At 39.2% G+C, this 27,924-nt stretch overlaps 2 protein-coding genes and 1 long non-coding RNA gene across 12 annotated transcripts in view; 2 read left to right on the top strand and 1 right to left on the bottom strand.

Annotated features, from left to right (window-relative positions):
• The first annotated feature begins 38 nt into the window (after positions 1-38).
• LOC107267819 (intraflagellar transport protein 56) lies at positions 39-2,749 on the top strand. Of its 2 annotated transcripts, XM_025085054.1 has the most exons (8): positions 39-185; positions 364-890; positions 1,014-1,100; positions 1,202-1,451; positions 1,526-1,735; positions 1,806-2,112; positions 2,190-2,430; positions 2,516-2,749. In XM_025085054.1, the coding sequence occupies exons 1-8, from the start codon at positions 183-185 to the stop codon at positions 2,625-2,627; spliced, it is 1,737 nt and encodes a 578-aa protein (XP_024940822.1). In that variant the 5' UTR covers positions 39-182; the 3' UTR covers positions 2,628-2,749. The 2 variants fall into 2 exon arrangements, with proteins under 2 accessions (XP_024940822.1, XP_015595437.1); XM_015739951.2 differs by lacking the exon at positions 1,014-1,100 and having other exon boundaries at positions 41-185.
• A 573-nt stretch (positions 2,750-3,322) lies between these two features.
• LOC107267816 (prominin-like protein) overlaps positions 3,323-27,924 on the bottom strand; it is a 28,977-nt gene continuing 4,375 nt past the window's right edge. Inside the window, exons 2-16 of one of the 7 annotated variants that reach the window (XM_015739943.2) lie at positions 13,463-13,730; positions 12,990-13,342; positions 12,788-12,909; positions 12,665-12,688; positions 12,120-12,128; positions 11,257-11,552; positions 11,009-11,158; positions 10,712-10,927; positions 10,077-10,626; positions 9,835-9,993; positions 9,624-9,745; positions 8,807-8,857; positions 8,011-8,172; positions 6,737-6,864; positions 3,323-6,645 (exon numbers count right to left, since the gene is read on the bottom strand). In XM_015739943.2, the coding sequence (XP_015595429.1) occupies positions 6,783-6,864; positions 8,011-8,172; positions 8,807-8,857; positions 9,624-9,745; positions 9,835-9,993; positions 10,077-10,626; positions 10,712-10,927; positions 11,009-11,158; positions 11,257-11,552; positions 12,120-12,128; positions 12,665-12,688; positions 12,788-12,909; positions 12,990-13,342; positions 13,463-13,730 (2,564 nt within the window). In that variant the 3' untranslated portion in view covers positions 3,323-6,645; positions 6,737-6,782. Of the gene's footprint in view, positions 6,646-6,736; positions 6,926-8,010; positions 8,173-8,806; positions 8,858-9,623; positions 9,746-9,834; positions 9,994-10,076; positions 10,627-10,711; positions 10,928-11,008; positions 11,159-11,256; positions 11,553-12,119; positions 12,129-12,664; positions 12,689-12,787; positions 12,910-12,989; positions 13,343-13,462; positions 13,731-27,924 lie in introns of those variants that run through there. The other 6 variants (XM_015739940.2, XM_015739941.2, XM_015739944.2 and 3 more) reach the window with 6 other exon arrangements.
• On the top strand, positions 15,265-27,852 carry LOC107267821. Of its 3 annotated transcripts, none has more exons than XR_001537685.2 (4): positions 15,265-15,897; positions 19,407-19,693; positions 19,950-20,117; positions 25,285-27,852. It is a non-coding gene; the product is annotated as an uncharacterized LOC107267821 (long non-coding RNA). The 3 variants fall into 3 exon arrangements; XR_003059710.1 differs by having other exon boundaries at positions 15,265-15,592; XR_003059709.1 differs by lacking the exon at positions 25,285-27,852 and adding an exon at positions 20,186-21,836.

Below are 27,924 nucleotides of genomic sequence, written 5' to 3' on the forward strand. Positions count from 1 at the left end.
GTGGCTCCATCATGGCCGCGCGAGACAATCTGACTTTGAAATTCAGTTTCGATCGAATTCTTTAACTGGACAACTATTTATTCCTATGCGCGATGCCAGCGCTGTTTATCAGACCCTCTTTACGTTTCCCAGGACGCGTTACGGATCGATAAAGTGTGTGGTTAGTCGCCAGCGATGAAAAAATGGTAAAATTAACTTATTACTTCGACAAAATCAGAACCTAGTTTGTTCTCCCGCTGTCATGCTTTTGGACCAATCAGCTTCGTTGTAGATTCTCTTCTTCTCGACTCATATTTATATAACGAAGCATCAGCGTTTCAAAATGTCATTAATCGACTTGCATTCCTTCATATTATTTCTCAGATTCTATCCAGAGCGAAACCCGCTTCTTCGGACGCAGCAAAGAAATCTATCTCAAGGAAGGATATACCCAACCTAGAAGAATTTCTTGAGAAAAGGGATTACACGGGCGCCTTGACGCTCTTGGAATTCAATGGTACTACTGGTACAAGTATAGAAATTGATTATTGGATTGGCTATTGCGCCTTTCACCTGGGTGACTACAAAAGGGCAGCGACGGTCTACGAGGACCTAAAGAAGAAAGGAAATGGATCGGAAGATATTCCCGTTAATTTAGCTTGCTGTTACTTTTTCTTGGGAATGTATCCAGAAGCTCATAGTCTCCTGGCACAGGCAGCTGATAGTCGTTTGAAAACGAGACTGTTGTTTCATCTCTCTCATAAAATGAGCGATGAGACGAAGCTTATGGAGTTTCATCAGATGCTTGAGGATGTAATAGAGGATCAACTGAGTCTGGCTTCCATTCATTACCTTAGAGCTCATTATCAGGAAGCCATTGATATATACAAAAGGGTTTTGCTTGAGAATAGGTGAGCAAGAGAGAAAATCTCTGGGAGAGTAACGTAGTGTATTTATTTTACTTCAGTTAACTTTTTTTGCACGTTTATATAAGTTATTTCATTAAAAATTATACACATATTATGCATATACAGTAGAACCAGTCAATCAAGGTATGACAAGTCTTCCACTACCGAAATCAATTCCGAAGTATACTTTATTACTGAATTAAAAAAGTCCAGGTATCTACCCACCCTGATTCCATTTATCCCAATCTTTTTTCTGTAAACTTAGCTGAGAAATTTGCTTGATAAGGGATTAATTGATTTTATCATCTCCTCAGGGATTATCTGGCATTAAACGTATACGTTGCTCTTTGCTATTATAAACTGGATTATTACGACGTGGCGCAAGAAGTTCTGCAAGTTTACCTGCAGAAATATCCTGACAGTGCTATCGCTATCAATTTGAAGGCTTGTAACCACTTCCGTTTGTATAACGGAAATGCGGCACAGGCAGAAATGAAGCAGCTTGTTGAGCAAATATCGAGCTCCTTCAATTTCGGTCACGATTTGATCAGACACAATATTGTAGTGAGTATGAGCTTGCAAAAATATTTATCTTCAAGTTAAAAAATTTATTTAATACTTTGATTTTCAACAAACAGGTATTCCGAGGTGGCGAAGGCGCTCTGCAGGTTTTACCAAATTTGGTGGACGTTATACCGGAAGCAAGGCTAAATTTAGTTATTTATTATTTGAAACAGAATGAAATCCACGAAGCTTATGATTTAATCAAAGATCTGGAGCCAGCTGTTCCTCAAGAATATATTTTAAAGGGTGTTGTGAATGCTGTGATGGGTCAGGAAACAGGCTCTGTAAGTATTCTAGACTAAAAGAAAGCAAATATTCTTAATAATAATATAAAATTGTTCAATGTATTTTTAGCGTGAGCACGTAAAGACGGCCCAACAATACTTTCAATTGGTCGGCTCTTCTGCATCAGAATGCGACACCATACCGGGGAGACAGTGTATGGCGTCTTGTTTCTTTTTGTACCGTCAATTTGAAGAAGTCCTCGTTTACTTGAACTCGATAAAAACTTACTTCTCAAACGACGACAGCTTCAACTTCAATTACGCCCAGGCACAAACAGCAGCTGGTTACTTTAAAGAAGCTGAAGAAGCATTTCTAATTATGAGAAACGAACGTCACAGAAATGATTACATCTACATCAGTCTATTGGCATATTGCTGTACGTTAAACAATACTAATTTTCAATAGATACTTTGACTATCGATAACTGTTAAATAAGCCAAGTACTAATTACAGATATCATAAACAAGAAGCCTCAGCTAGCTTGGGAATTGTATCTCAAGATGGATACTTCTACAGAATCTTTTAGTCTGCTACAACTAATTGCCAATACTTGTTATAAGGTTGGTGAATTTTGGTATGCTGCCAAAGCTTTTGACATGCTCGAAAGGATGGATCCTAGTCCAGAGCACTGGGAAGGAAAACGTGGTGCCTGTTGTGGTACTTTTCAGTACATAGTGGCAGAGAAGCAGCCAAAGTGAGAAAAGTCTTTGATTATAAAGTTTTTATATACGTATGTCAAAAAGTAAAAATATTTGTTCATGCCTCAAATGCTTTTTCAGGGAACTGCTAACAGAAATAATTCAGCTACTGCGAAACACGACGAACTCGCAGGTCGAGCAAATTATACGTGTTATGCGTAAATGGGGCAAGGACAATAGAGTGAGTTGTTAGAAACTCTAATAAGAATATTTTTCTACCATTCAATCTATTCCGTCCAATGCTGAGCAGATTTAGTCATCGAGCTGATTTCAATGTCAATTGACAATTAAATGAGTATTTAGTACAAAAACTTTGACGCGACTTGGTAAAGTGTGTAGTTTCCTTTTTTTAACAGAGATAAATAAATTTGTCAACTTTTGAAATGACAGATTTATAATCGAAATAAACCACGGTGAATCTCGTGATTGTATGTTTAATATAAAATAGATATATTTAAACTGTGATACACTCATTTTTTATAATGATAATAATCAATTAATTTTAACAAACACAATAGGTGAAATTTTTAAAACACCGTAGTCTATGGCAGAAACTATCGTTCTCTCGTATTTGCAATTGTTCATATAGATAAATCCTCGGGAGCAGATGCATCTCTGGCAAACTGTAGTCGGTTGAAGCTTTAAGATTAAAGAATAATAACGTTCGTATTAAAAAAAAAAAGAAAAACAAAAAACATAATTATCGCATCTTCATCTTCTCATGAGTAAATAATCGGATGAAAAGATTGCGTCGTCAAGAATTGAGTATCAGCTACACTATGCAGCCGGCGTGACATAGTTTTTCAAAAATGCTTCTGCTGGAATGACTACTAGGATATATAATGTATACTAATTTCGGGGGAAAAAAAAAACAGTTTGGACACCAAGTATCCACATCACCGAATTATTGAGCAGACAGACAGAAGAGTCGTACATATAAAAGAATCTAACTTCGTATAATTCGACATAACAACTTTTCAGTATTCTCTTGTATTTTACACGGTAACGCAAGAAAGGGGAAAAAATGACTGCCACTTAATTCGCGGCCTAATTAGTATTTCTAATTTTTACCAATACAGCCAAAGAGAGCTTCGAAAAGATTTCTTTCTTGCTTATCCTTAATTCATTTATTTATGTCTACCACACACGTTTCGAGGAGTATCTTGTCGCGAAGTTCAGAAGTAATCGATAAGAGATGATTAAAAAAAAAAAAGACCAAAAATCTCGACTTCGTCCCGTTCTCAGTTTTGTATATAAAAATAGCACCAAAAGTGTTTTAAGTGAAAAAACTTGCAATCTCTCATAGCCACACACGACAAGTTTATCTCACATTTTAAATGTTTCTACTGGCGAGATTCTCGGCTCTCTTTTTTTTTAATTTACCGCCAGTGAAATTCAAATTTGGCGCCAACTCTTACCTTCGTGACGGTCAATCAACTCTCGTGAGTCTCTCAGTGACATCTTTTTTTTACACATAAAAAGAGAATCCACATATTCACACCTATTGGTGATTACACTCTGTGATTCTTTTTTCTTTCTTTCCTCTAAGTTTTAAAAAACACTGCTCTTATCCCCAATCGCGTACACGTACATACGATATCCGTTTTAAATGTCGATAATACACTAGAATCAAATCGAGTTTAACTACGAATCTTACAGTGTAAATACAGTATAATAATATATAGTGAAAATTTTCAGAATTACCGTCACTCTTTTCATCTCTGTTTTTACTGTCTCATTCGCACCTTCTCTTTCGCTCTAATAATTTTTCAAACGCACGTGTCTCTCTCACATTCGCTCAAATTACACTCATCGTCATTCACGTACAATCAAATGCAGATAAATCACTCTGTCTCTCCTTCTCTCTGTCCAAAAAAAAAAGATGCTACAAATACAATCCACAAATGTCAAGTCCGAACAGTACAGCGAAAAACATGTGCTTCCTCAAATAACTTTTCTATCTCATTTCTTTTTGTTTTCATCTCATTTACTCATTCATTTTTGGCAATTTGCTGACGAGCTAAGAAATGCCTTGGGCTGACAGCATGGGCGGCGTAACTCTACTGTATAACGTCATTTATTTGTAATATTATTTCTTTGTTCGTTTGTCATTTCAAAAATTCTGTACACACTACGAGAGAAATTGCCAGATCATTTCGAACGGCACTGATCGATTCCTCGATAACCGTTCCTCCGCGTCTTCGTCGCTATAAACACAGCGATTCCTTTTCGTCAAACCGGAAGTTCAGACCGACGAGTCGTAAAAGTTCACAGGAATAATTTTTTTCCTGAACTTGATAAAAAGTATTCTTTTTAGAATCGCTGTAGATAATCGCGATAAGAAGACGACGCCTGATATCGCCGCTAAGCGAGTCGTTTTTACATCACGTGGAGCTGACTTAATTTATTATAGACGAAAGGATCGATCTGCGTGATGTAAAAACGGGCTTTTTGATATTTTATAACTTACATCGATAAATTACAGATAAAGGTAATAGTAATAAAAAGGCTACTTATGCGAACCATATACATAGAGTATTTATATATACAGCCTCGTTCATCGAAAACTGGCAAGGTCCATCCAGGACCGTACAAAAATGAACAGATCCTCGTGCAAAAGGATTCGCACGATGAGAGTAAAAAAATTCGCCGGGCAAACAAACAGTGCTATATACGAATATTCGAAATAAAATTTGTATTCTCGAAGTTTTCGAGGAGCGAGGCTCTGCTGCTGCGACGATACGTACGATTCGTTAGAGTTGGAACAGAAAAAAAAGGAGACGCCATCTTTGACGATTCGTACGAAACGCGCGAAGAAGTTGTTTGGCATTTAAATATGGCGTTGTCCAATGTTTTTTTTTGTTTTGTAAAATGTTCCACGTAATTTTGGTGGTTAATACCACGGCGCGTTTATTCTTTGAATTCTCATGACACGACAAATCAACGTTCTTTCGTTATGAGGGCTCGTTTCTTTTTTTATAACAAATGCATGAGCACGCATGGCCGAAAGTAAAGTGATTTGTAGATAATAAAAAAAGAAATAATTGTCGCATCACGCACTTTCGCAAATACGCTTGTCGGTAATGTACGTGATTGCTTTAATTAGCAGATCAAATTTATAGCTCTGGATAGTTCGAGGATTGATCTTTTCAAAAATACTTTTACGAGCCATTCGAATTGACGATATACAAAATTCTTTCAAAAAAGTGCTAATCTAAATGCGAGCAGAGCGATTACTCGAATTTTCGGATGATTCGTCATGCTGCTGTTCAATATCAAAGAACAAAAAAAAAAGGCAGATGAAATGAAATTGAATAATACTGGTCCTTCGTATAGAGACGTAAATTGCAGTTTCATTTATAAACTAGGAACTAAATGCCAACGACGATGTAAGGAAGAACCGGAAGTCAGAGGAGAAATCTCATGCGCTCAAAGTACTCAAAAAACACCGAGCATAGTTCGCGCAGAGGATAATCCTCGTAATTTTCGTCGACAAGGTAAACTGAAAGTTTGCACCTCCCAAAAAAAAAAAAAAGAAAGAAGTGCACTCGTCGTACGAAAAAACGAAGACAGAGACGCTGCCTTCCGGAAAAACTGTACAACGTGAACACGAAAGCAAACAATAAAATGGCGTAGATGAACGTAGAAAAAGACATAGGACCTTAGCCAAGACAATTGTAATTGCTGATCGATCCGGAAAAAATGATTAACATCAAGTGACAAAACAAGAATCTTCGATAAACAATGGCGCCCGTGAACGCGAACGCCGTTCGTCTGTCTTTCGTTAAAATGCGAAAGATGGTTTGTCCCTCGTAGATTCTTAATCCTTAAAATCACACCCCAATCCCTCGGCGATGGCTTCCCCGTCGGCGTGATCGATCGCGACGGTTCATGATCCTCGTCGATTTAAATACTAAATAAAATAATGCGCTCTTCTCCTGCTTGGACGAGGAAACACGTCGCTGACGAATACGTCACACTCCTATAGCACAGTCTATATTTAGCTTGGTCTCTAGTTATTCATGGTGTTCACAATTGTCCGTGGCACGCCTGGGAACACTCGTCAACGCATTTATACGTAATCCCGTTTCCCTCCAGGTCTGTTATTTTTCCTCAGCGTCCTCTTATAACTGCGCGTGAGGCTGTGCGTCGCGGCGCTGCTCAGAGCCGCTTTCGTGCATGCCACGGTACATGATTCCTAATTCCTGTCCCTGAAACGATAAAGGATAAACAAAAATGACCACATGGCTTGTTAAAAATATGGGGCCTAAGGTCCTTAAAAAAAATACTCATGGGACTTACCCGGGCCCAGGATAATAATACGGAGGAGGTCGTTCGTATTCCGTGCTCAATGGAGAGACTGTGGGTGGTTGATACCTGGGTGGTCCGAGATTTGCGAAATCCCAGTTTCTGAAAAAACAAAATCAAAACTTTCTCCAGCTTCGTTCGCGCTTACCTTGATCTACGACTGACGTGGGTAAGGCTTGACTCCTTCGACCGGGCGGGAAAGATTTGAATTTGAAAAATTGACGTACTCATATATATGCAACATGTGTATCGACAAAAGAGCCGTTAAAGACCAATGTAATTTGCTTTTTTTTACATTAAGATGCGAAAATTATACGTAGTGGATGTTTTGTGACGAGATACGGATAACACGTAATACCAGAATACACACAGAGATATACAGAGAGTAAAGGTGATGATGTACTGTTTAAAATAGAGAAGCCATTACGACTTACGTGCGAAGGCGTACTGAGAGTCGCGAGAGGATGCCCCCCACCCACGGAAAGGTTCCCACTCACCTGGAAATAACCGGGAGAAAAAATGGTGACCAGCGAAAGCAATGACGGTAGTACGAAATCATGAACAAGGAACAAGCTCAGTGTTAAACAATATCAAGAATGCCTGTGAGTGGGAACCCTGTTAAATTAATAAAAGAATAATAAACGAAGTAGGAGAGTCGAATAATAAGTAAGAAGAATCAAGTTGAACCAAGTAGAACTAAGCAACAGCAGCAACCAGCACCAAGAAGTAAATTCGCGAAGGAACCAGTCAGCAGATTTCGAAGACACAGGTTGCTGAAGTCAATGAATAAATTCTTGATGACCAATTACACGAATACGTTTCCACGTCGAGCGAGTCAAGCTTTACTCCTTTTGATAACAGTAAGAAGGATTTTGATAATTGGCATTTGGTAGCTGGGTCAATGGGATTGTAAGATGAATAATGCTGCGAAGCAAATAAAAATTGATGAAACATAAAAAGTAAAATCTGACATTCGAAGGAGAATATCAGTATAAATTAAATGATCTTTTAATCATCGGTACTGAATTTTCTTCTTCGAGTCAGAAAATTTTGCATGATTAAATCAAGACACTGGTGCTCGTTTTATCCCTATGGTATAAATATTGTGTACAATGCTCCGTTTGGATGTGCTCGCTTGTAAATAAATGTGTAAAGGTGGAAGGTAGTTTTAAGGACTGTAAGAGAGAGAGGCGGCAAAATTGTCGTTTAAAATCAAATTCAATTTTCCAATCGCCACTTTGGATCGATTAGAAAATATGTATACTCACTTGGGTGCAAGATCGGCGTATCTTGATTCGTGATCAGATGTGCCTTGATGTGCTTCGGAAATTCTTTCTCGTTCTGCACAGCCACTCGCTGGTCCATCGTAACTCTCTACGTATGCACTGGGATGGTGTCTGCTGTATGCGACGCTTTTCTTATCGTGAACACTGAAAATAGAGAGAAACTGGATAGAACGATCTTGTAATTTTACTTAAATTTTTAGAAATAATTAATATTCTCATGCGAGTTAAACATAATGACGATTATGTAAGGTATAACAGTGCTTATGTCAAAATTTTAAAAATATTCTAAATCGCAGGATCATTTCGATTTGCATTTAAGATAATTTCAAAATTACAGTGAACTACCTTTTAGGGAAAAAAGAACATTGCAATTCCTATAATCTTATCGGTCTTTAATATTTCTATCTGATCTAATTATCGTGTAATATTAATGCTACAAAGAAAAGCTATATAACAAAAATCGACTAAAACAGACTAGAAAAATGTCCTGCCTCGTGCGCTCGTGTGACATGCAGATTGTTAAGAAACAAAAGAATAATGGAAGTACGAACCGGAAACTACGAGAAAAAGGCCTGACAAGACATTCGCAAATCATAAACTTAGTTATGTCCTATTGCAGGTTTGAAGTAATATAATAACATCAAATTTAAATACCAACTATGACGATCGAACGAAAAAAAAGAAAATTCATAGGATTAAAGTATAAAAAAATAACCATGCTTGTCTCAAAATTCCATGCTAATTTTTTTTGCTTCTCTTGTCTTTGTGGTATACTTACTGAGCAAGGGGTATGTTATCCCTGTCGGCATACGCGTCATACAAATATTCACTGGAACGGAGCGTGTTAGCGGTTAGATTCTAACAACCATTCCACACATTAGAAGACTACTTTTAAAAAGAACATATATCGGCACAATAATATGCTACCGATAATTACTGAAATAACGAATAAATAATATGAGGCGACTTTTGAGTGAGATTTTACAGTTTTGTATGATTGTAGAAAATATATGATAGGATAACGTAGATGGCAATATGGGTTGAGAGGAAGGACTGATTGGAGTCAAATATTGAAAAATAGTTGCAACATCGAGATTGCTAAGAAAACTGAAGAAGTTCGTGCTAAAAAATACAGGTAAAACGTTAAGAAGCTCATTTTAGATCATGCTACGTTTATGCGAATATATTGATATCAACTAGGAGCATGAACATGAAGATTGACTTTGTAATATCGATCGATAAGATCGATTGCAATTGATTTTGGAATTTAATTGTAAATAAAGAGAACGTAATTTATATGAAGTTTGGAAACAAATTGACTTGTAAGAATATATATATGAATGACGAAGGTACGGATGTAAGATTGAAGTTCGATAAAAAAATAATCACTGAGCAGATTGTGCTTTTCACATTTGGCATCATCTGATCTATAGAAATATCCATGTTTAATCGTAAATCTTGTGCAGATTGACTTTGCACGGGCAAAAGAAAGTCGGTTAGTATCTTCAATTGCGCCAATAAAATTAAACTCACGCACTACAAGGATACAGAGTCGATAATGCTAAAAGGATATTTTAAATATAAAGAATACTTACGCTTCGACTAGAGGCCCCGGGTAAGGATCTGATTTTTGATACAGTGCACTGAGTTTAACACAGAGTATTATAGTCGGTATGAATAGGACCAAACACCAGCCGACGCTCGCCCAAAAACCGTTCTGTACGAAAAACAAATTTTTGAGTTACCTAATGTTCCTCTGGCTGATGAATAAATTCAAGAGATGCATTAAGGAAATGACAAACTTACAAATGGATCCAGAATTCTGTTGCAACCAGCAACGAGCGTGGCGTTGTAGGCGTTTGATACCGGAGCGCACTTTCCCACGCTCTTAATAGCATTGGCAGTCAGGAGGTCCAGGAAGTTCTCAACCTGCTGCAGGAAGATCTGACCGAACCTGGTGGCCAGCTAAAAAAAATTACTCATGAAAAAAATCGGAGAAAAAATAGAAGAAAAATGTGCTCGTGAGTTGTAGAAAAAAATTATTTTACCAATTGCACGTATTTCGGTCCATCGACATTGAGGAATGACTGAGCTCTGATGACTTCATCAACTAGTACGTCAATGGCCGTGGCCATGGAACTGTGATTGAACTTAATGTGTTCCTCCAGCACCAGGGCTATATCGATCAGCTTGCCACTAAGTGTGGTCATGGGCACGACCAATTCCTTGTGGATGCGCTCTAGGTCTGCGGCATTCTTGATCAGACTGTCGCGAATATTTGCCTGGCTTGCAGGAACCTTGGCGGAGACTTCCATCAGCTTATTAGCCAATAGTCTCAGATTGATGTTGGTGATGTTGTTCTGAAGGTGTTCCGCGTATTGGTAAAACTTAATATCGCTCAGACCGCTCTCGGCCAAGTCTTTAAGTTTCGATATTGCGCTGCTGCTCAGGATTACGACTCCTGGTGAAAGATTTATCTTGTGCTGCAAGTGCTGAATCGTTTCCATCATGTCGTAACGTCCGACATGCAAATTGTCCAGGTTAATGAGATAGTCTAGTCTAAGAACCTTGTACAGTGTCTCGTTTGCATGGCACATCCTGAAAATGAATTACACCATATGACGAAAAATGACTTTTTTTAGTTTTTATTTACAGTCGAGTTATGTCTGATGGGATTACTTACGTCACGATATAGCTCATATTGATTTCCGCTTCAGGGATCTTTGGGTACAGCTTATCCTTGATCTCTACGAAATCATCGACCAGCTGGAACATTCTGTTATCATTGGGATTCTTCAGTGGCTCGCATATGCCTCGCTGAACGACGACGCCTGTCATCATGTGAGCCACAGTCACGATCATTAAAATACTTGTTAAGAGAAAGATGATCCAGACGGCCCTTCGATTGAAAGAATAATATTATTTATATAGATCTATTGAAAATCACTACTGCGCTTCTATATTTGTGAGATTGACTCACATCATAAGAAATCGAGCACCAGATCCTTTGTTGCAACAGTCATCCCCGTAGCCATCCGGCCGCTTACCACAAATACCACAAAGGAGACCGAACGTTAAGCACATTAGGACTGTAAGCAGGATGCTGGAAATTCCGAGGCCTAAGTAATATCTGGAAAAGAATATGATACATGGTGGTTGAGACTTCCGGTGAATTAGAACATCCGTTTAGGAAATTTTATCAAAATAGAAAAAATTGGTAAAACGAACCTGTAAGGTGAGTACTGCTTTATCTGATCCCCAGCCATACGAAGATGAGGAATATAAATCTTATTAATATTATCACTAATTCCATCAAGAATTGCGGTCAGATTATTGGCAGTCTTTGCCAAAGAGTCACCGGTTCTTCTGATGCTGGCACTAACGACTGGAATCGTTTGATTTACGGCGTGCTGGATGTCTTCCTGGATCTTCAGGAAGGAGTCTCTACCCTGACTGACCTCAGAGACGATATTGCTGTCCATGAGGGAGGTGATCTTGCGCAGTGCGACCGTCACGTCCGGTAGCTGAAATGATAATTCCAATAATTATAAGGGGGGAAAAAAAAGGGAAATAGGACTCTACGTGATCTTCCTTAGAATGAGATGAACGAAAAGTCTCCTGTTCCTGGCATCAGGGCAATCCAGAACAAATCTAGAAATCCTTCAGGAACAAGAGGACATCCCTTTACAATCAGGAGGCGATGCCAGACAATAATAAATTGTGAATGATTCTGAAAAATTCTATCGTATGACATAGCTTGACCATAACTATCTATTAAAAATAGAATATCACTGTTTCAAAGTGTCACATTGCTAATTACTATACAAGTAATTTAAATACATACAGTTGGCTGTATTACGTACGTATGGCCAAGCTAACTATACTGATTGACTTGGAGTAAAAGGAAAACACAAATAAACGATAAAGAAAAACAAAGAAAAGGAAGTCGAGTGGATGAAGAACGAAAAGGACTTTTAAAATGTCTACGATGCCGTCTACAGGATGTCATACACATGAAAATAAGTAAAATAAGAATCGAGAAGAAATATGAATTACAATAGAGATATCGCATGCTTTTGATTACGACTTACGGCCTGAAGCTTTATTTGGCAAAGCATGGAATCAAACAATTTCATACAGTAATTCATAAAACATCGTTTTTCTCAGTGACGCGATTTTCTAAATTACCAAAACAAAAAAAAATTAATTCATGCACGTCGGATAATTCTCACCTTGAATACATTATTATCATAATATATGAATCTATCTTACGTGTAGCTCACGATCTAAATAATTGATCCAGAATTCGCGAGAAAAAAGGATATATAGAGTGAATGGAACTCAAGCGCACTACTAGATTCTTACTGAAAACTCGTGCGTCTGCAAGGAAAACGATCTGGACTGATCTGGACTCGAAGAAAGCTCCAAGAGAAAAATAAAAATAAAAACCGCTCAAAAACAGTTCAAATTGTATCAAGAACAGTTCTGTCAACGATCTACAGATTGATTACATGTACAAGTACCTAAGAGAACCATTGTAATATACACGACCCATGTAAGACCGTCATTATAAAATTAATTACTAGCAATAGACACTATCAAAAGACGTTGCATAGATCCTTAATGATTCTCATACCTTTGGGAAGTAACGATCCATGTACTGCATATAAAATTACAAGATGATTATTGTTCTGGTTAGAATTTCATTTTGTGCAAACTACCGATAAACCATGATAATTAATCAACAGTCAAGACCCACCTTATCAAAGTCCACCTCAACCGACATATGATTGACCTTGTACTCCTGCAAGACCTGCTTACAATAATGGGTCGAGCAGGCAGACAACGTGTAAAGCAAATCCTTCTTGACACTTCGAACGTCTAAAATAAAATATATATAAGATTCATTAAACAATTGTTTCACACGTGGCAGATTTATCTGAGAAATCATAACCAAGTACCAATATCCAATTGAGTAGCGTTGGTCCTCAGTTCCTGGGTGATGTTATTCATTGTCTTGAGGTCGAGACAAATGTCTTGAAGATGCTCCACCAGGTCATTGAGATGCGTGAGTGACACAGCATGCGAATACTTGGCTAACTGCTCGGCTACGATCTTCCCACTAGATTGTAGAATATTGTTCAGGGTAATCTCGAGCTCGTTGAAATTGTTGATTAACAGCGAGTCCAATTCTCTCTTGGTGGTGGTTAGATACAGATTCACGTCCTTCAAGCTGATCTCAACGTTATCTGACAGATTTTCCGTGCCGTCCTGCATGTATTCATTAGTGACAAAGGCGCAGACAACCCCAAAGCTGCAAGGAGAAAGAAGAAAACAACAATGAGACAACAGGCTAAAGTAACGACGTATACGTTCTTTCGGTGAATTATTAAATTTCACTTGGGAATGACATTAGAATTATGGAAATAGTTACAGTATGATTGTTGCGACGCCTATCAGTACTACGCTGAGCATTATTTTTCTACAGTGATCGTGCTTCTTGTCGAAGGGCTGACTCCTGGCGCCGCAGTGTCCTGCGCATCTACAGCAGCAGAAGAACAATCCCACGCAGGGTAATATCGCTGCCAGGAGTAATCCTGCCAACGCAAGTCCTGCCAGTCCTCCATAGTGAGTTATGATGATTTTCCATTCCTTCACCGGATCTGCAAGCTTTGGTTGTCCGTTCTCGAGCGTTATCATACCTGGAAGCAAGACAATGATTTTTTAATTGATGTTTCATTGATGATTTCGAAAAAGAGTATCGATTAAATGTAAAAAGACGTTTTTTTATCAATTATTAAAAAACTGATTTGGGCGGAGCGTATTCTGAAAGATTGGTGGTCCAGGATAAGAATTTTATGATATACCTTGCTATTATGTATTTCAACAAATTTTTTTTCAAGGACAGTAGAAGATTTTAAATAGATCGTTAAGCAGCTTGCAATATAATAATTTTACGGTACTGTAATACATTTGAGTATTTTCAAAATTATTAGGCAAAGTCGACACTTATTAGATGTGAAACTATCAGTCTCCCTCTAAGAATTGTAAGAGGGATTGAAAAACGTGAAAAAGACTATAGGAACTTTGAAAAGAATACGCCAAAAAGAGTCAGAATTGCACAAATTTTACCCTCTGATATCAGATAGCATTTTTTTTATTGTTTTCTCTTTTTTAATGCTTTTTTTTACAAACGAGGGAAAACGAGGACACGACGAATAGATCTGCCCGGGGCTTCGACTCCCTCTCGGGAAACAACGTTCTGCGCGAACGCCGAGGAAATTCATTCCCCGGTAAAACTAACCTCAAAAATGGGTCGGCTAGAAACTATGCTGGCGTCGGGTTAAAATGCCAGGGATTGACTCTGAGCTCCATCGGCACATTAAGGATAGAAAAGTAGATGGAAAAGAACTAATAAAGCAAATAAGGTTCAGCAATAAAGAATATCGCTGCATAATATTACCCACCCAGACAATTGATTTATAAGGTCACGAAATAAAGTCAATTAATTGTACAAAATTCGTTTATTTGAAATTTACAAATTGTCCTTTACTTTTTTCTGTAATTCCTTTTAAAAGATATCCCTTTTAAACAATCACAACTAAAGCTTGACTCCGCGTAGTTTCCCCCGAAGCCACTGCTATAAATCTTGTCTATTTGGTCTACGCAGCTTTACGGCTTAGTCGACTACGGACGACAGTGTGAAGCCCCGAATTAGTTCCGTGAAATAAGAGCGTCGTGTGAACTGCTCTTTCGGCAAATAAATAAATACCCAACCTGAAAAGTTTTACACCCCGCAAAATGGTCTGGTTGCGCAACGTCAAGATGTCGTCGTATCGTCAGAATGGCAAATGATAAGAGAGATTGAACTAGAGAGAGAAATTATACTACTGATAAATGAAGTAAAACAATGATTCATACGAACAATATATATTTAAACTTCGTCACGTAAGACATCATGCAATATCAAAATTGTACAATAAAAAACGCAAGAATTTTTTCTAAACTATTCCTCACGGATGCAGCTGTCGAGCTTAAGGAGGAACAAAAGTGAAAACGACTCTACTACACAAACCTAATTCCCTAGACTTAAAAGAAGTCATACTTTGTCGAAATAACATAGGTAGGTATCTGACGCATGTGAACATGCCTTTGCAGGTACTTCACTGTCGGGCAATTGTACAATGACGCGCAATGATTTTGTATTTCCATATATCTTTTACGTACCTGAACGTACAAGCTGATAGAAGACGATATATAGTTACAGGTATACCCTGGGAAAAAGGTTGTACGAAAATAAGGTTAACGCGTGGCATGGCGAAGCAGAAGAGTCTATATTTACGTCGTAGACGGGAATATTAAGGTGGTTGAATAGACGCCATAAAAGTACAACGTGAAGTTGCCGCAGGCCGCTGCGGCAAATTTAACGGAGCGATAAATCTTATTTGCTAGACACAATGGCGTAGCGCGTACAGCTACTGTCGTCTGTATTTATTCAAACGACTTCGTCGAATCGTCAAGACGTCAAGACGAATTTTGGATAAAAGCGAAAAATAATTTAGGAGTAAGTAAGTCGTGATATCGTACTGTATACGTTCTGTGTGCAGTCACGCGTATCTATTCGTGAATATACTCGGAATACGTACCAACAGAAATAGGGGCCTGATCGCAGGAAGGTATTAATTGTGAAACTTCCCGTGTGCCTACGGGAAACATTTCTCGGCTAGTGAATTAAAAAGGAAGGAAATTAAAAACGCTGAGAATTCAAGACAAAGATATTACTCTGACTTCCATCACTTGTTTTATTATTTTCTGTCTGCTGCGTCTGCCACAGCAGATACACTACTTTGCCTACGTGTTTATTTTGAGGTTAGTTTAAAATATTTTTTCCTATTCTCGTTCTCAGTCTCTGCCATGATGTGAATACAATTTCTTGTGCTACGATATATTTATTTTGGACGAAACGAGGTACTGCTGAAACGGAAAAAGGGTCAATTAATTTTACTTTTCTCGCTTCTGATTTTCAACCAGCTTAAACGTCGTGCCAGGGTATAAATTTGGATAAATTGCACCGGAAGTTTCGGCAGTGCCCAGTAATATTTTTCATCGTACGGCACGATCGCGTACTCGCGCAACCGGATGTCGCTGGTATATTTTTCGGGAAGTAGAGAAAAGCTTTGATAAAAAATGACGTCTCGCAAGGTCGTAGCTGCTCATTCGGTTTCTCCTTTGCAATTTTCGTCAATGCGGAAGTGGTCGCCATTTCCGCGTTTCCGTGCATAGGAAAAATTTATGCGCGCTACTTTTTTTTTTAAATTAATTTCTGAAACGATCGTCTGCTACGAGATTTTCCAGATGACTGTGACGTCATTAGAGAATTGAAGCTTGCTGTACCGGAGTGTACCGTTAGTAAAATACGAGGAGTGCGATTTCTACGTAGATTTTGCAATTAAAGCAAAATTTACCATAATCAACTTTTCCAACTGCACGAATTTTCATTTTATGCAAACGTAGCAGCTGCAGTTGCACATTTCTACCGAGCGCAATGAAATTGCTAACAAAATTTCCCCGACTAAGCAGTAAACACACTTGACCCAATTACCTCCCCAAAAAAGTCAATCATCCAAATACCCAAAATAGATACAATTTATAGTACGCTATAAAAAATTTCAATATCCACTTTAAAAATCATCAATAACAAATAAAAATCCATCGATTGAATATCCGCCAATTCTCTTATCTAATTCAAAACGAGTTTTCGCAAACGTCGAAGATAAACGAGTAAACGTCAGGTAAACAAAGATCCGGCAGCTCGTTAGGCGTGACGTTTGAATTTTCCCGCCGGTTAGTTAGTCACGAGTGACTGTGAATTTAGGTCGATCGAAAGAAAAGTTTTCACCAAACCCCGACCCAGTTAATCAAGGGTGAATTAAAAAATAAGTTCGTGAAAACGGAGTTGTACAAATTTAAAAAATCCAAAAAAAATTTGAAAATCGTTCGATCATAAAAACCTAAATATTTTCATTTTACTATTAACGCTAAGAGAGTCACCCTAACAATCAGTATTCAAATCCCTAAGCGACGACAGTCGACAAGGTGACGCGCGCTGGGATCGATTTTTAAATGTCATTGACCTCGACAGTCATACTCGATGTTTATGGCAATACTTTTTAGTTGACCTTTTCCGCGCCTAGATCATCTGCATCTACCGATTTTTAATTGCCCCAGACATTTTTATTACACCACGCCAGACAACACGGTTGATCAATATAGGCAGTATATAAAAAACAGATACTACCATATAACTAAGTACAGAGACTAGACCAAAGACGGTGTTACAACCAACAAGAAAAACATTACTGGAATATGTGGTCGGCATAGAATAAAAAAAATGTACGAGAAGATGACTCAGTCGTAGAAAAAAAAAATCTTCAAATAAACCGCTCATAAAGCTTGGCGTAACCGGAAATACTTGTATAAACGGATTATACAAAAGTTTTTTTTTTTCCCCCACATTATCCTAATAAAGAAGATATTCATCAATTGATCAAATATTAGCCGAGCTGCCATCGATATTCGCACACTCGTTAATTTACCAAGCTTTTTCAATATCGCAACCCGGTGCGCTTTGTTCTCTGTTTGTTTTCCTTCTTCCGGTTTGGGTTTACGGACCGAGCAAGAGTCATCCAACGCCCAGATTTAAATCAGGGCTGGTTGCGCCGAGCCAATACCGATTTTTCTCCCGATTCTCCAAGCTTTAATTGAAAACTCGCCCTGTGCCGTCGGCTTCGTGGTGCTTCTAGCTCATGGCCTTTCTGAATATTCGCCTTTTCCCTGTACTATAGCTTATCGGTATTCGACGGTAAATTTACAATTCGCGGTGAGTCGCTTCCGCGTAGGGAAGTTGAAATATTTTTGTTTAATCGCTCCCAGAAACCCATTGGGTCAATCGATACTTTCATTAGCTTAATGTCCAATCCATTAACTATACCAAATATGAACATTTTGCAATTTTTGTTAATATACAATTCCCTAATACGTATATTGTTACGTTCCACGCCTTACAATTATTTACAATCTAATAATGAAATATTATTCTTATAATCATTTAATATCATATAATCAATAAATAATAAATCGTTATATGACACATTAACGACATTAAATACTTTATAATATTTTACTAATATCGAACAATGAAGATACAAGTAAAAGGATAAGTCTGAATCTTCTCGGGTAACGTTCAAGGAGATTCAGATAACAGAGTACGACTTTGTATAATGATTTTTGGAAAAAAGTTAGTTGTCAATGGATATGTTAGTAATTTTGAGGAAGGGGATTCATACTGACCAATCGTAGATAGTTTTACTACTATAAAAAGGGAGTCAGAAGACACATTCGGGATGATGTGGATTTAGAAATTAAAAGAACAACATCAGAGTTCTGAAGCGCGTTGAATCGTACAGTTGAAGATAAAATTAAGAGTTTCAATTAGAGCCGTGAGTGAAGTCGTAACTGACATATTAAATATACCAAGAACACTCAAAAACTTATCCAAGATACTAAAATTAGAGTATTTATAATTTACTGGAAACCTTCTTGGATAGAACTAAAGCCGTTGTATGAGGCCTCTAACCGTCCTTAATATTTTCAAAAAGGCAGAACTGAAGCCGAATATAGGGCTTCTACCTCATCTTACCAGATCATTAATATAAAATCTAAAATTTGATCCACATCTCACACATCATCAGAACTTGGACAGACTGGTCATTCATCCCAAACGAGCTAATGGAGATTCAGTTGGATACCAAAAGAAATTCAAGTGTACTAGGAACACAGGACCTGACTAAGTACAGACTTATGCCTAAACTTAGTGATAGAAAGTTGAATTATGCAAATAATTAAGACAATTAAATAAATCGTAAACTCAAAAACAAATAACCAGAAGGATCTAGACGCGACGAAATATCAGATTAAACGAACTAGATAATTTCTATTGAATACTTAACGTGGAAATTGATTTCCATAGTTTCCGAAATTACCAAAATATTGAGTTACTGAGGGATCACCTAAAAATATAATATTTCCTGATTCTCGATATATTTTGAGATATCACGATTTTAAACCATAAAAATCGATAGCCCTTGTATTAACACGTGGACGTGCTGATTAACTAGATCGAATCAACGAATCATCCCTTTTGTTACAAAATTCCATTTACGTCGCTTGATTTTCCGGATCCAGCGATCGTAAAAATATATATATGTGTACAGTCAAAAACACGATAACAGAATATAAGGCGATAAATAAAATATACGAGTACATGTGCATCAAGTATAAAATAACCAATGAAGCATAAAAAATCTTTTTAAGCATAGATCCCAGCGCGCAAGGCTCAATGCGCAAGTGACTGCTGCACTTTAACTATCGGGTGTACCAGAAAATTTACGAGCAGCGATAAGATAAATGGAAGAATAATTTCATTGGGTGGCTCAGAGCGCCGTACAAGATCGCGTGACAAGGAGCGTTCCCAAGCGATGAAAAATCGGCGACGGCGTTCGCCCGTATCTGAAGGATCAGCAACAGTGCAGTACCGATACCGCCAGAGACGTGGAGAAAGAAAACAAAAACAGTCACCAGGGCCCCGAGAGAGTCACCGAACAAGGTAGCGATAAAAAGCAGAAAGTATGAATTCTCATTCCCTAAAAAACCTCTTTTCCCCAGTCCCAGCAACAGAACGAAGAAAAGTGGGTCGCGACGGCCATCTTGTTAAAGAAATATTCGATTGTCGGAATTTTTTTTTTTTTTTTAACGGCCGTTGTCGGCCTGCCCAGTAGCGCCGTAGAACGTACGCGCATGCGCACAACGCCAGACACACATCTCATTATTTTTCAAGAACAAAGTCCTCCATGCTTTTTCAGGTTAAAACCCAAGAGAGACTCTTCGGGTCTTTTACCACGTCTGCTGGCTACAGTACCGGCAGACGTCGAGGCTTTGCCGGCCGTCGGCAGTAGTGACAGCCGTGGCAGCAGCTTGACATACTGGCCGCCGCGCAGTCTGTCTCGGGAGAAACAATCGAAGCTAAAAAGGTAACGCAGAAACGAGAGATACTTACGTGACATATATCTAGAAAAACTCTAAAGCTTCTTCCTCTCAGAATCAGCAGGATGAGTGTCGCTTTACGTTCATTCGAAAAACAACTGCTCCGTCGTACCATCCGGCAACGAAGAAATACATCATATCCGTAACTTCCTGTTCTTTATCCTCGACAGGAACGCGATACGTACGTAGTATAACTTCCTACAGACGGATAGCAAACAAAGAGGCATACCAGTATCATCAATTTTGACATGAACGATCGATCACGAAATATTTATAAAAAAAAAACACCCCAAAACTGAAGCCAATGAACGACAAAAAAATCATCGAAGATCGTATTTAAAAGTTAAGGCTGCCTTTCATCGCGCCTAGGTCCATTGAAACGACGACCAAACGAAATGAAATTGATGTCGCGTAATGGAAACGGACAGGAAGCGACAAGAACAATTTCGTCATGGTCGACACGGTAGCAGATCATAATACAAGCGTCCATATACACGTAACGATTTGTTGAGACGAAAAAACAAGTCATGTCAATGCCAAAGAATCCAACGACGAAACCATAATTTTTGTATGACAAAATTCTCAAGTCAACCATACCTACTGTTTGTGTACGTTCCAAGTGTACCGGGACTCGTGTCTGCACTGAAGTGATTGCCTGATGAATTTTTAATGACGGAATTCACAAGTCATTCTATCTACATCTACAGTTCGTTCGTCGAAACTTTAAGTATACCGAGACTCGTGTAACGCGTCTGTACTAAAATCCGTCTGGACTGTCAGGGTTGCCAAAAATCATGGTGTACATATTTAATATATATATATGAGCATAGGAATCATTGAAAGTGCACTCCATGGCCGTAACGGTCAACGCCTAAGCGGCAAGGCCAATTTTGTGTCACGGACCTGCACTGTAGAAAGTCATTACCGCTTCCCACGTAGCTGCACCAAGTCATGACGGAATCGCGTAGGTCGATTGTTCCGGCACGAATCCGAGAGACCACAGCCGCAGCTCTTTTACTTACTCCTGGAGCACGATCGTTCGATCGTTCCGTTGCTGTTACGTTTGACGCTGTTACGCTGACGTCATGCAGTATTGCCGAGTGTGTATATACGTATGATGCACGGATTGCGTGTTCCACCAGTGCGCTCGGTCTCTTTCCTTTGCCGTTCGTTGCACTTTCATCGCGAGTTACGAGAAAGAGTGATAGGGAGAAGCGTTATCGATTCCGGATGACCTAAGTCTGGGTCTTCGTTCAATTGACTTGCAGTTCGTTAGCACTGAAGTTATCGTAGACTATTTTTGAAATTTGAAAATTTTTTTTTTTTATATCTCACACAATTTCATAAATACAGATTGACAGGAGGATTTACGATTTATTTTGCTTTAATATAAAAAAATTTTTTTAGCTTATAAAACGGTCACAGGGTATAAGGCGAAGTGACGGTATTCGTACGTCAGGAAATAGGAAATATTATCTTTAGGCTTTCATCGATACTGGGTTATGTCATTATATGTCAATGCTTATTAGCTATGTATATCTTGGATTAAAATACACTGGCCGTGTGTCGAGTAATGTGATACGCGCGATTCCACCATATAGAATTGTTCGTCCAAGTGATGACTGTAATGGTAAGAAAAAATTCGTCAGTTTTCCAAGAGGCTAAGCGGGGACTGCTTGTCTGATTCTTTTGGACACCCGTTACATGGGCAACCTGTGCCGCTGTATCCAGATAATCTGGTGTAAGTATCTCGACTAGGAACGTTTTACACGGTCTAACGGCACTCTCGAGAAATTAACGATCCCGGCTCTGTGCAAGAGGAAGGGAACAAACGAGTGTTTTCCGTGTCGCGTGAACAGAAAAAAAAAAGGTTGCGCCAAAGACAAGTAAAATCGTTCTGTCGATTCCGTCCGTAACAATTTGTCATTCCGTGGAATTGAGACAAAGAGCAAAAAAGTTAGCCCTCTCCCCCCTCCAAAAAAAGGTGAGGTCATTCACATAAAACCAAAGTCGACAGCGTGCAGTGAATGGCGACCTCGAAAAGTCGAGGAAAAACCATTCGATCTTCTCGATATAAGGTATCGATCTATTTCTAACAAACAGTTCGCCAATCGATCTCGCTTCTTTTCATCGATCCAGTTCGATCACCCGGTATATCCTTACGACAGTCGAGGAGTGCCTGGCCCCACCGGAAGGAAGCGTAGAACCTACGAATATTAATTTTTAAAAACCAAGATAAAATAGACACAGTGAATCTACAGAGGATGCTTGAATATAAAAAAAAAATAAAAAAACACGTGGACGATCCTCGACCCTACACGTGTTATCATGCAGATACATACAGCAGAGGACAGTAGAAAAAAGTCCCATGTGTCTTTGCACGTGGTGAGGACCTACAAGATTGTACAGCTAAAGACGAGGATAAAATTTCCATACAAAATTCTGTTTCTCAAATAAAGCGTCGATTGCCAAGAGAAGCCACGGAGAAATAAAACCACAATGACGTACAGAATCATATTCCGAACGTTCGCACGCTGGTTACTTCACCAACAGTCAAAAACTACACTGGTGCAACAGTACAGTGGGTATAGCTGCATTTGAATTAATTCAGTATATCCTAACGAACATATTCAAACTGTATTACCTGGGTAAACTAGAGAAATTCTGTTACACAGCCATTGCCCTACGTGCCTTGTACATAATAATACTTAACGCCTTCCAGCTTGCTAGGCTGGTTCTTCTCATTAGCCATGACTCACGTATTCCAAAGACCTGCTGCGGCCCTGCTGAACACGTTCCTCGGCGTCAATTAATCCAATCCGTTAAACAGCCATTAGACGAGTGGTCGCTAGTGTCCGTCTGCTACGATTAGTTTAAATTCATAGTAACGCTCTTTTCGAAATCCCACATGTGGTCCCTGCTACTTCCTTCTGGACTCTTTGTTCGACGGTAAAGAGTCGCGCGAGACAGAAACCGCAGGGAGAGGAGACAACTAGATTCGTAAATTGTATATCCAAATGTGAGAGGATCGATTCTCACTGCTTGGTCAGGATAAATTTTAGGGAAAAAAGAGGAATGTATAAAGACACACCTTTTTTAATTAATATTTCGGGTATACTTCTCGCACCCACGTTATATTTCTGTCCGCTTACAATGCCGGTTCAAGCCCTACCCATCTGTCACTTTTCTTAATCCTATATTCACAACTATTCGTATTGGAGTATTTTTGTATAAGTACGTATTTGTATCGGCGTAACCGGTACGCCTACAAAAAAAAAGAACACTGAAAGTTTCGAGGCTGCATGGTGCTCTTAATTGCCAGTGATAATTAATGCTGGTATGGAAAAATTAATTTTCTGGATAATTACCGAGTTTTGCAATATAAGCCGTAGCAACGTGTAACTATGGTTTTGACTTGGATTCGTGGTATAGCGTCCCGCTTGCTACTACGCTAGTCATTGTTTGGACTAGGGTCGCACGTGCACGTGCAGGCTCAGACAAGAGAAGTACAGTTGGCAGTGAAAAGTCCTTTTGAGAATCTAGTCCTTTTATTTCCTTAGTGCTTTCGTGAAGATTTTCTACAAATGGACGATCCGCTGACACGGAACGATATATACTATGTCACCTAATGAGTCTACCTAATTACGGAGTGAAATTACGGAAAATGGGAACGCGGTAGTTGAACGCATTTTTGTTGGAATGTAACGAATTCGTAGCGGCCGTTGACATTGTTGAACGAAGGCCATGATTCAGTAGGTGGCTTCGGTTTTTGTGAGAATTCGAAAGTTTTGCACAAAGTTATACCCCGTTTACGGTAACACTGACGCTAGTCAAGAAAAGTCTCGTGCACGAGTGAAACTTGTATCGCATCAGGGAGATTCGTGGATTTTGAGGTTATGGTGGCGTCCGTTCTGTAGCGTTGTGTGACAGACTTGACAACCGTTGGCTCTGCGTGGGGCTGTCGTACTTTTGACTTTCGAGGGAGAGAAGGCAAAAGGCCTATTGACTCTCGACTGGCTTTACGCACGTGTACGTGATTGCGACAAAGGAAATCAGTGAAAACACAAAAATCGAAGGGTCTACGTGACTGGTGGTCACTGCCAATGAGAGAAGGACGGTTTCCGACAGAAATTACGGCGTGAAATTGCTGAAAAACAAGGTATACAGATATTGAACTGTATGAGTATACACTTATACATTCCGTACAAGCCTTACAATATAAATGTATATACAATATCCTCACTTAGATTCTTTATTAATCAGATGAAAATTCCCTTAACAATAAAGACCAGTTAGTGATCAAAAGGGACTACGCGAGTCATATTGAAAATTGTATTCAAACATAATTCTCGAATACGAAAATAAACAAAAGACCGATAACGGTCTAATCTTATTATAATCCAAATACAGATTGAAGACGATACCGTAAAAAATGGAGGAAAGTATGAGGTTTCGCGTCACGACAGGCTCCATCGAGCACAGTTGGGTTCATGAATAAGTATTAAAAAAAAAAGTTAGAAAAAGAGCAAAAAGATATCTTAGCTCATCCGTTCCATCAACAGGAACTTCTCGGAAAGAAATACGAAACGTACGAGGATAACGGCCAGGACTACGTGAGTCAACGGAGCCAATGTGACTGGTCCATTTCAATATGAATAACGAGACAGAAGTGACGTAGGTCTTCGTAGCTCTAAACATCCCTAAAAAAAATACTACCACCTCAAATTAACCCAGATTATTTACATATCAATTGTCCCTACCATAAATTTCGAAATAGAAGAATCGCCACGAATTTATCGTCAAAAGACGTAAAACGAGCAAAGCCAAAATAGTGGTGATCACAATGTAAATATTCCAACCGCTTAGCAGTATGGTGAAACGTAAACCAAAGCTATTCTAGCTTACGTCGCCATATTGATCAGCCAGTAAAAATATGCAATACGAGAGTCAAATCATCCCCCTCAATACCTTTCTGCCGATAAAAATATCTAGATATCGACACCATGTATAATTCACCATTCCACTAATTTATTAGAAATACAACCAGCCCTCCGGGTACCATCGAGTCACCCGTTATAGCCTCATTAACGCTTCAGTCTTTCAAGGCGTAATCTTGCACACCTAACCTAACCTCTTTCTCTCTCTCTCTTTCAGAAGAGTCCCACAGTAGCCACCAATGAATTCTAAGTGGTTCAACGCGGAGTGTCCTCGAATCGATTATAGCTGATCGTAGTGGGTTCGATCGTTAATAAACCTGGATTAATTACTAACGAGGTCAGCGACCGGCAGCGTCGGATAAACTAGACGCCGGGACGTCTTATCGAAATTGACGAGCGACGTCGACGATGCCGCAGTGTACATATATAGAGTACATACAGTGTTGCACATAAATAAAATCATATACTCTCCCGTACACACATGACCACACGTGTTCGGTGTGCACGTGGCGTCTAATACCTACGTGCATCCGTATTAGATTGCAGCTGTGTACATACGTGCCTACCCATAGTGCACTGGTGCCTGTGCTAGGGGATCCAAGAGACTTAGGATCAAGAGACAGTATAAGTGACAGGAGTTCAGGAGCGTCGCGCCGGATGCATCGCCCTGTGCATATTTAAGCGTCCCGACAAAATTTCCTATTCGAGCGCCGCGCAGGGCGTCTGTCTACGGATGAAGAAAGTTTGGTTACTAAGATTTTGCTGGTACTGTACACTGATACCAAATTGCAGTATCGTCAGAGGAACTGAACCTTAACCTACAAAATATCATATACGCCTCGATGTAGTCGTACTTGGACCAAAGTGAAAACTGAATTTCTTTCCAAATAACAAAAATTATATTTAATCAACGCATTCGATGGAAGTCAAAATGCAATTACTAAGGAATATAGAACACACGGGAATGGATGCTTGTATTAAAAATTTTTCCCAAAACTACCCGTGCACGTGGTAGCCGCCCACGGGGACAGGGGCGTATTTTTCGAAACCCATAATACACCGCGCGACACTGTATCGCGACCTGAGAAAGGATTCCAGGAGGTTTGTGACTGTACCCAAGACTTGTATCAACGGCAGGGGACAGCGACGTCTCCTCCTTTTACAGAACCCGATCCTGCTCGTGAAAAACCTACCCTATCCCCATCTCGCAAAAACTCGTTCCTGATTCAGCATGGAACCGAAAAACTAAGTCCTGCAGAAGACGCGCAACAGCAGAACAGACGTGCAGTAAGAACTGTCGAGGAAAGCTGGATATTATATCTGGAATCAAAAATAAATCCATCATCCTTGCAAACGACGTGAGCATAACCGCAAACATGGCGGGAGTACCTTGTACGCTAGCAAATATAATTTGTCAACACAAATCTCTGCGAGAAGACCACACACCAATATTTTCTTTAGCAGACTGTACATAATCGACAAAAGATATTCCAACTAAACGACTGCAAGGTCGATTGGTTGCGTAAAGTTCCCGCAAGTCCCACTACCCAAGCATCCCCGCGCGTAAGAAACAATAAAGCGCCACATTGTGTCGTAGTTAATCGTGAAGTTAGCTACGGACCGCAAAAGCCGTTACTTTGCGCGCCATGGTTCAGAAGACTGAATAAATACGTGTCCAGCCTGCCACACAATGCACCCAGCCAATCGACCCCCTAGCGACACCTCCCGCTACGATCAGACTTTGCACTGGAAATCAGCCTTAATCCTTATCCACTATTAAAAAACAAAGAATCATCCAATCTGACAATAAATTTACGTCACCAACAAACGAGCGAAGGAGCCCCACGTAAATTACTACGAATAAACTGTGACTAGACTATACCTATATATATCATCAATAAAATCAAACCTAACCTGACGCAACCTCATCTAGCGTATTGCCTTTATTACGTATATTAGCTTAACTGTTCTCCTTAACGTCATGCAGCTGCCGAGCATTCAAGAAGAACCATTTGAGAATACATATACCACAATGTAATTCATTCAAATATATATATATATATATATTTATACACCTGTATACTTCTTCACCCATGACTCAACAAAAATCCAGTCAATCCATAACAATCAAAGCCAATGATAACAGATTCCCGTTTTCCCGTGATAAAACGCCTAGTAGATTCATTCGGTCATTCATTGATTTTATCTGACGAAACTTAAGTCATTCAACTGTCACTGCGCCTAACCTCTACATACATAACACAAAGTCATACTACACAGTCTAGACGATAAGTATATCTATATTGCCTTGTCTATATATATTTCAGGTACACGTGAAAGGCTGCGGTGAGGATTATTCCGATTAGTGCATGCAAGAGAGATAGGCAGCAGTACAGGAATTACTAGTAATCGTACTATATGCAAATACAATAGCCATCCGTAGATACAAGTATTACGGAGAAACAGATTAAACTATACCTAGACACCCAGGTATACAGATACAGACTATAGAGGGATATCCAACGTACGAAGGACAAAATATTCCATAGGCAAAGGTCTGAGTATTATTCCAGTCGAATGAATTTAGCTTTAGTTACGTGCCAGTACTAAAGCTAAGTTCATACAGGGGCAATGCTGGTTAGTCGTTATTATCGTGGTCGGAGTATAGAAACGCCGTGAAGTTGGGCTGCGAGAATTTGACGTCGACGTGTTTACAACGTCGGTGCATTCGCGCGGACGTACCAATGAGAATCGCAAAGGCGCAATGGACACTCAGGCATATGTGATATTCTTGTGCACACATGAGTACGTGATGTTTGTATGTATACATATAGAGTATACAATCACCAGCATAAAC

The sequence above is a fragment of the Cephus cinctus genome, unplaced genomic scaffold, assembly GCF_000341935.2.
Source record: "Cephus cinctus unplaced genomic scaffold, Ccin1 Ccin1_scaffold0457, whole genome shotgun sequence".
NCBI classification, from domain to species: domain Eukaryota; kingdom Metazoa; phylum Arthropoda; class Insecta; order Hymenoptera; family Cephidae; genus Cephus; species Cephus cinctus.